The following is an 8,553-nucleotide window of genomic DNA, read 5'->3' as shown; positions in this document are numbered from 1 at the left end:
TTTGCTTTTGCTTCATTTCAAGATCCAAATCTATTCTTACTTTTGCTTCATTTCAAGATTTGTAAATGTTATCTATCTTTCTATCCTATATTGCCCCATTTGTGATACCCACTTAATTTCATACTCTCTCACCCTTAAGAATTTCAAAATAATTTATGAAACTCCATTAAAAAAACGAGTCATTTTCACATTCACCTCATTTTCTTTGTAACTTGGCAAGTATTGCTATTAGGTGTGAGAATAATTTTAACAAAAAGGAGTATTTGATCATTTTAATAGGTACAATAACCATACCTTATAAATAACAGCTACTTCAATAACAATTTCATAAATACGAACTAAGATTTACAACTTTTCAAAGCTAGATATTTACTTGTATTATATGTGAAAAGGACATATGCTATGCGTGTGGAGGGTAGGGGGATTTAAAAATTCTATATAATGAGATGGGAATTAAAGCTAGAAATCACCTCAAAAACAAAACCTGAAAACAAAGAAATTAAAACAAACAAAATGAAGCCATTTCATCCTCTGTTTTTCATACAACCAACCCTTTCCTTGTTGCTCCTTGTTTTAACAATGCAACAACTTACACCAATTCATACCCTCGATAGCACTAATTATCGAGGGAACGAAACCGATTATATGGCATTGTTAGCCATCAAGAGCAAACTTATCGACCGTAGTCCTGACGGTGTTTTGAGCTCATGGAATCACTCTCTTCACCATTGTTTATGGGAGGGTGTCACTTGTGGGCTCCGACATAATAGGGTCGTTGAGTTAAGGCTACCCAGAAAAGGTTTAGGAGGAACCATATCTCCCTTCATTGGAAACTTGAGCTTCTTGAGACTGATTCGATTTTCAAATAATAGTTTGCACGGTCAAATTCCCCCTGAGGTTGGTTGTTTGTTTAGGCTACAATCACTATATTTGTACAACAACTCTTTAAGTGGGGAAATTCCGGCAAACATATTAAGCTGCATCAACCTACAAAATCTTTCTTTAGCCATCAACAATCTACAGGGGGAACTTCCAGTGGGATTAGGAGCATTGTCCAATCTTAAAAACCTTTGGGTTCACTCTAATAAACTCACTGGATCTCTCTTCCAAATAATTCAAAATCTTACTTCATTGGAAATCATACAAGGCCAGGACAATGATTTTACGGGAAATATTCCTGACAGCATTTCTAGGATGAGAAACTTAACTTGGTTGAACATCTCATCTAATCAGCTGTCAGGTATAATTCCCCCATCCATTTCAAACCTGTCCTTGCTTGAGGAATTGGACTTGTCTAATAATCAACTACACGGGGAACTTCCAGTGGGATTAGGAGAGTTATCCAACCTCAAATGGTTATGGGTTCACTCTAATAAACTCACTGGTAAAATTCCTCCATCTATTTCTAACCTTTCCTCTCTTCTACAATTATTATTGGATGAAAACCAACTACATGGGAGACTTCCGATGGAATTAGGAGCATTGCCTTGCCTCCAAATTCTTGGTGCTTCCTTCAATAGTTTGACTGGTATGATTCCCCCATCCATCTTCAACCTTTCCTCCCTTCAACTTATAAATTTGTCGTTCAACCAACTACATGGAAGATTGCCACCGCTTTTTGCTTCACTTCCTCAATTAAAATATATACATCTTTCCTCTAACCAATTTTCAGGACCATTACCAATATCCTTATCAAACCTCACAAGCCTTCAAGTAATTGAGTTGGGTATGAACAACTTCTCAGGTAGCATTTCCAAATTTCATTTTAGACACCTCCATAACCTGCAAACGCTAGATCTTGGTGGAAATAGTTTTGAAGGTGACATCTCTTTTATTAGTACATTGGTTAATTGTAGCAAATTGGATTTACTAGAATTGGAACAAAATCAATTCACAGGATTACTACCGAGAGTAGTAGTCAATCTTTCCACTACTTTAACATTGTTTGGTATTGGTCAAAATTTATTAAGTGGAGGAATTCCTAAAGATTTTAGTAATCTCATCAATCTTAGATACATATCCATGTCAAGAATTGGGCTCACTGGAACCATCCCTCAAGACCTTCAAAAGCTTCAAAAGCTAGAGATATTATATCTCGGTAACAACAAATTGACAGGTGATATTCCTATTTCAATCGGAAATTTATCGCGTTTGAGAACACTAAACTTATCATATAACAATTTGCAAGGCAGAATACCTCCAAGCCTTGGCAATTGCAAAAACCTGTTAAATTTGTATCTATCGAATAATAATTTCAATGGACCATTGCCTAAGAATCTCTTTGCAGGATCTGCCAAGTTTATTGTATTAGATTTATCTTTTAATAAATTAGAAGGGCTCATACCTGTTGAGATCAGCAAGCAAGTCAATGCGATAGAGTTTCGTGTGTCTGGAAATAAATTGATAAGCGAAATTCCAGATGTCTTTAGCAGCCTACCTGAACTTGAAATACTGTATATGGGTGATAATAGGTTCCGTGGTTCAATTCCTACAACATTCGCCTCTTTGAAAAGTCTTTCAGAAGTTGATCTTTCTAAGAACAATCTTTCTGGCATCATCCCTGAATATTTTTCTACCTTTCCCATGATATACCTGAACCTATCTTACAATAATTTTGAGGGAAGTGTACCAACTAAAGGAGTATTTGCGAATACAAGTGCAATAATAGTGGATGGCAATAGTAGGCTCTGTGGTGGAATTTTGGAGCTGCATCTACCAAGATGTGTGGAGAAAAAAGGGAAGAAAAGAAGAATGCTTCTCAAGCTGACATTTATGATAATATGTGCTTTTGTTGGGCTATCAGTCATGGCCACATGCATATGGCTCTACCTGAAACGTCGTAACAAAAAAGGGAAATCTACCTCATTCGATGCACTACGGAAGGAGTCATTCTTGAAAGTGTCCTACGATATGCTGCTCAAAGCAACTGATGGATTTTCTTCGAGTCATCTACTTGGCTCGGGTACTTTTGGATCTGTGTTTAAGGGGATGCTTGATGGAAAGACAGTTGCCATTAAAGTACTCAACTTGCAACAAAGAGGTGGGTCTAGGAGTTTCATGGTAGAGTGTGAGGCATTGAGGAATATCCGTCATCGTAATCTGGTTGGGATTTTAACATCATGCTCAAGTATGGATTTCCAGAGAAACGATTTCAAAGCTCTTGTTTACGAGTTCATGCCCAATGGAAGTGTTGAGAGATGGCTACACGAAGATGGAAATATGAGCCTTCTCCAAAGGTTGGATATAGCCATTGATGTGGCTCATGCAATAAATTATCTTCATTATGAGTGTGGAAGCCAGGTTGTGCACTGCGATCTAAAACCGAGCAACATATTGCTTGACGATGACATGGTTGCCCGTGTAGCAGATTTTGGGTTAGCAAAGGTTCTTGATCTTCCCATGCATCCAAATCAAAGCAGTTCAATTGGCATTAGGGGAACTGTTGGCTATGCTGCTCCAGGTAATTAATATTATGATGTCACTTTTTTTTTATGGACAATCTTCCATTAAATGGTATATAAATCACTTCATCATCATGCATGTGATTTATTATAGTAATGGTTTCTATAATTAATGTCTAAACTATTTATTATATAAAATTTCTACAAAATATTTGGGGACAATAAATATAATATGAGTATTCCGTTTATTATTATAGGCATACATAGGTAGGAAACATAAAATTCTTTTGCATTTATGGATGTAAACTATTTGATGGAAATTTGTTTGTCTTTAAGAGTATGGCTTGGGAAATGAAGCATCTCTTGAGGCTGATCTCTACAGCTACGGAATTCTACTTCTTGAGCTAATGACAAGAAAGAGACCCATCAACGTTATGTTTAATGACGACTTCAACCTCCATATGTATGCAAAGGCAGCATTACCAGATCAAGTGTTGCAGATTGTTGACTCAACACTTTTGGAGGAAGAAAGTGATGAAGCAGATGAAACAAGACCACGAACTCAAGTGGTACTTCAAAAACGAGAGGAGTGCATGGTGTCTGTCATTAAGATTGGAGTTGCTTGCTCAAGTCAACATCCACATGTTCGAATGAAGATAAAAGAAGCTATAAGCGAGCTATATCATGCAAGAAACATCCTTTGCAAACCAAGAGGTACACTAATATAAAACTTGTCCAATCAACTACTTTTCTTGTCATTCAACTAATCTAAAACTTGTCCAATCAACTATTATTATTTATGGTAATGTACTAATGTTAGTGCCTAATTGCAGGGGCAACTTAATGAGCATTACATGAGATGATTGGCCTCGCCGTCCTAAATCCATAGCAAGCCAAAGAAGCTAGCATGTTGCTACTCAAGAGGTGTCCTGCGCATGATTATAAAAGAAATGATACATTTTAGTATGAGCTCAAATAAAAGTTAATTTCTTTTTTTTTTTTTTTTTTTTGCCCGTAGCTATTATATCATACATGCATCCAAGTATTGTAAGTAACTACTGTTCTTTCTTAACATTATAATCAAATCATGTTCCATGATTATGCCTATGCAATAGTTGAATTAGAAATTTCAAACTAATTGTTCTTTTATTGTCCTTAATTTTTGACACTACAAAACAGAGTTAAACTCATTATTGATAATGACCTTAAAGTTGAAAAGTATACATAAAAAAAATATATATAATAATAATAATAAAAATAAATAAAAAAAAAATAAAGAAAGAAAGAAAGACCTTGACACCAAGTGACCTGCTGGACTATTCAATCCGTATGTAAAGGTTGTCTCCCTCAAATCTTTAAGGATTCTCAGTCATCACAATTTCCCAAAGATTATTGAATAATTTTGTACGAAGTAAACAACTAAGCTCGCCATGATAGACACGGTAGAAATAAAAAAACAAAAGCTCGCCGTGTTAGACAGTGTACCATTTTTAAAATCTTTGTGAACTTACAATAAGTTATTGGATGGCTATAATTCAACACAAAACAAAACCTGCAATTGAAGGTGGCTACATTAAGTTATTGGATTATCGTTATACCTTACACGAACTATATAATGGAATGGAAAAGGATGGCTATAAGCCTATAATTCAACACAAAACAAAACCTGCAAATACTTTTAAAAAAAAAAATCATACAAATTGAAGCCAAGCCATCCCAACTACCAAGTCTTTCATATGTACAATCACAAGCAATACTTTCCCTATTGCTTGTATATGGAATGCAACATCTTAGAGACGTCAATGCCCTTATTACGAATAGGTCACAAAAACCCATATTACAACCAAATAATACTTTTTAAAAAAATCCATCCTACAAACGGAAAGTACTACAAATAACGTGTTACAAACTAATGTACGATAGAACATTTATTTAAAATATTAAAATGGGATGCACAAATATAAATACGTAGTATATAAATAGAACAAAAAAAATAAAAACAAAAATGAAACAACTTTAATTTTAGTATAACCAGTGCCTTTAAATATAAAAAGAAAGCAATGTGAAACTCTTTGTTTTTTTTTAATCGAACTTTAATTTTATTTTTTTATGTTTTTTTTGGCTGGTGATGTAACACCCCGTCCTTTTGGAACTGGAAGCGTTAGCGGAATTACGCTTGAACGGGAGGCTACTTAACATCGATTAGAAAAGTCAAGCTTAACCTAGGTCTAAAAGTCAAATTTAACTTATTCACACATCCAAATTAAGTTGTTTAAGCTAAGCGCAAACTATGTGAACAAAAGAAAATAGCAAACAAACTTTAACATGGACAAATCAATTACATTCAAAAGCCAAGGGCAGAACAACCCTTATCGGCCAAACTAGACTAAATTCAAAATAATTAAACAGTCAACTAACAACAAAGGCATACAAGCCTAAAAGTTAGGTTCTAAACTCTCAATCCCCAACCCAGCGTCACAGATATCAAATAAACAAATGAAACCTGCAAATTATAACAATGTTCCACAATCAGTGGGGAGCAACTAGCAGTTCTCCCTCAAATCAGAAATAGAAGATCTTAGACTTAAATTAACAGAAAGAAACCATAACCACAATCAACTTGAAAACTCGAATGAAATCACTTAAAACCATCAAATCATACAAACAATGAAATATTTCAAAATAAACTTAAAACAGAAATATCAATATTAAATCACTCAATTTCAATCATATTAATATATAGACTTCAAATAAGTAATAATTTATTAGATTAAACATTTCAAAACCAAAACCTTCAAAACAGTAGAACTGGCATGGAGGGAACGCTAGTGGCCTCGCAATCCACTTCCTAAGGTTTGTCAGGACGAACCCCCGGTCATCTCGCAGAGACCGTGTCTAAGATTGGCCAACTCCCGGTTATGGGTAGATGCCTATAAGGTCTTACACACCCCCGGACGACAACAATTAACCCAGGTTGAGCTACCTAAGACTCGCAATCCAGGTAGTTAGCATGTTCATTAACCATCGGGAAGCAACTCGGCCTCACACTCGACTATGGCCCCACACACAATTCAAAAATCACTTAAAATAGATAATACAATATATTTCACTCAGAAATCTGCAGAGAAGCCAAAAATGGTCTTACACTCAATTCAAACTGCATAAGAAAATCATATTTCTTAAATTCAATTGAAACTCCCTTTCAAAACACACTTCAACTTAATAAAACACAAAAGGTATCATCTGAGTTTGGGAATATAATTAATTCACTAGTAGAAAAAAAGCATTAGGCACCCCCCATATGGCACCGGTTCAGCCTAAACCGGTGCCAAAAACCGGTCTAGAATTGGGCGGCTTTTTACCAAAAGAGAAAAGGCACCGGTTCAGCCTGAACCGGTGCCAAAAATCAAAAAGGCACCGGTTTGAACCGGTGCCTTTCAAACCGGTGCCATATTCAAAACAAAAAAAACCGCGTCTTTCCTCTTTTCTTCCTCTCTTTCTCTTTCCTTCCCTTCCCTTCCCTTCATTCGTATTCATCCCTTAGCTTCTTTGTCGTGCCTCCACCTTTTCCCTCCACCACAGCCGCCACCTTCACCGGCGCTTTCAGGTGTCGAAAACCACCGCCGTGAATCTCCCTGCCCTACCCTGCCCTCCACCACCTTTCTCTGTGCGAAACAAACAACAGCTGCAGCGCGCACCGCCTCCACCTCCACCAGTGTGCACCGCCTCCACCTCCACCAGCGCGCACCGCCTCCACCTCCACCAGCGCGCACCGCCTCCTCCACCAGCGAGGGTCTTTTCATAAACAAACAAACAACAACAACTGCAGCGCGCACCGCCTCCACCTCCACCAGCGTGCACCGCCTCCACCTCCACCAGCGCGCACCGCCTCCACCTCCACCAGCGCGCACTGCCTCCTCACAGCGAGGGTCTTCTTCCACCTCCAACTAATTTAGGGTAAGTTCATCTTTTCAATTTAATGGGTTCATCTTATTTTATTTAGATTAAAATTGTGCTTAGATTGTATATGAAATGCAAAGAAAATTAATGGGTTCATCTTATTTTAGATTAAAATTGTGCTACATTGTTGGGATTAAAATTGTATGTTTGTGCTACATTGCTGGCTGTGAAATTTGTTTATGATGCCTTGTTTTGGGGAGTTTGGTTTTTGATAATTGAATCAGTTTAAGGATTTATTACTGAATTTTGTTGCTTGGATTCGATTTCAGCTGAATTCTGGCAAAGTTCTTGCTGTTGGACCTGGCCTTCGTGACAAGACGGGGAATCATATTCCTGTTGCTGTCAAAGAAGGGGATACCGTGAATACGGAGGAACTACAGTGAAGCTTGGTGAAAAAGAGTGAGTTTATTTTTCTCCATGCACTTTTCTTTTTGTTCCAGATGGTGATTTCTTAGTCAAATTATTGTGATTGAATGCTTTGACTCTTGATCCTCGATTGAATATATTAGTAATTTTGCATTACCTTGTTCCTTAGTCGAGTTTTTGTATGTTTTAATGTGTATATTAGTGACCTTGATTCTAATTAGTTGTGATTACATTATAGATTTGTGAATAATTTAGAGAATTGTGATTAAATTAGAGAATTGTGCATAAATTAGAGAAATAGTGATATTGCCACTTAATTAGTTGTGAATAAATTAGAGAATTGTGAATACATTAGAGATTTGTGAATATATTAGAGAATTAGTGACGTTGCTAATTTTTGTTTTTTTAATATATAGATTCATATGTGAATTGAAGCAAGAGTTTAATTAGCTTGAGGACTACGTACATATTGAGCTCAAGTGGGTAGTTGCTATATTGGTATGACTACTAAACTTTACTTAGCTATATTTCTTTCTATTCATCCATTTAATAAAAGTTTATTCATGAAATTGCAACTTGTGTATTGTTTAATTGCAAATAAATACAACAATATATAGAATACTTGAATTGCATCATCATATGCCTAGATACCCGTTCAAGGCTTTCTCATTAGGAGAAAGTCTTGAATAGTCCCCAGTTGGGACTGTTCTTGAATGTGTACTCTCACTTAGGTGGTGAATGTATGTTTTCTTTTCGATTTTAAGGAACATCTCGGCTTACCATTTCCTCACTATGTTCTCTGGGTACATATGTGGGTAATTAATTA

The 8,553-nt window shown here is 36.3% G+C and overlaps 1 protein-coding gene across 1 annotated transcript; it reads left to right on the top strand.

Annotated features, from left to right (window-relative positions):
* Nucleotides 1–466: 466 nt before the first annotated feature.
* LOC145557514 (uncharacterized) lies at nt 467–4,506 on the top strand. Its single transcript, XM_081618691.1, has 3 exons — nt 467–3,460; nt 3,738–4,115; nt 4,235–4,506. Exons 1-3 carry the CDS (start codon nt 514–516, stop codon nt 4,243–4,245), a joined length of 3,336 nt encoding a protein of 1,111 aa, XP_081474817.1. The 5' UTR covers nt 467–513; the 3' UTR covers nt 4,246–4,506.
* The last annotated feature ends 4,047 nt before the right edge of the window (nt 4,507–8,553 follow it).

This window comes from Chenopodium album, chromosome 1, assembly GCF_948465745.1.
Source record: "Chenopodium album chromosome 1, dcCheAlbu1.1, whole genome shotgun sequence".
Classification (NCBI taxonomy): Eukaryota; Viridiplantae; Streptophyta; class Magnoliopsida; order Caryophyllales; family Amaranthaceae; genus Chenopodium; species Chenopodium album.
The sequence above is the reverse complement of the archived record's forward strand: the minus strand, read 5'-3'. Positions and strand labels throughout refer to the sequence as shown.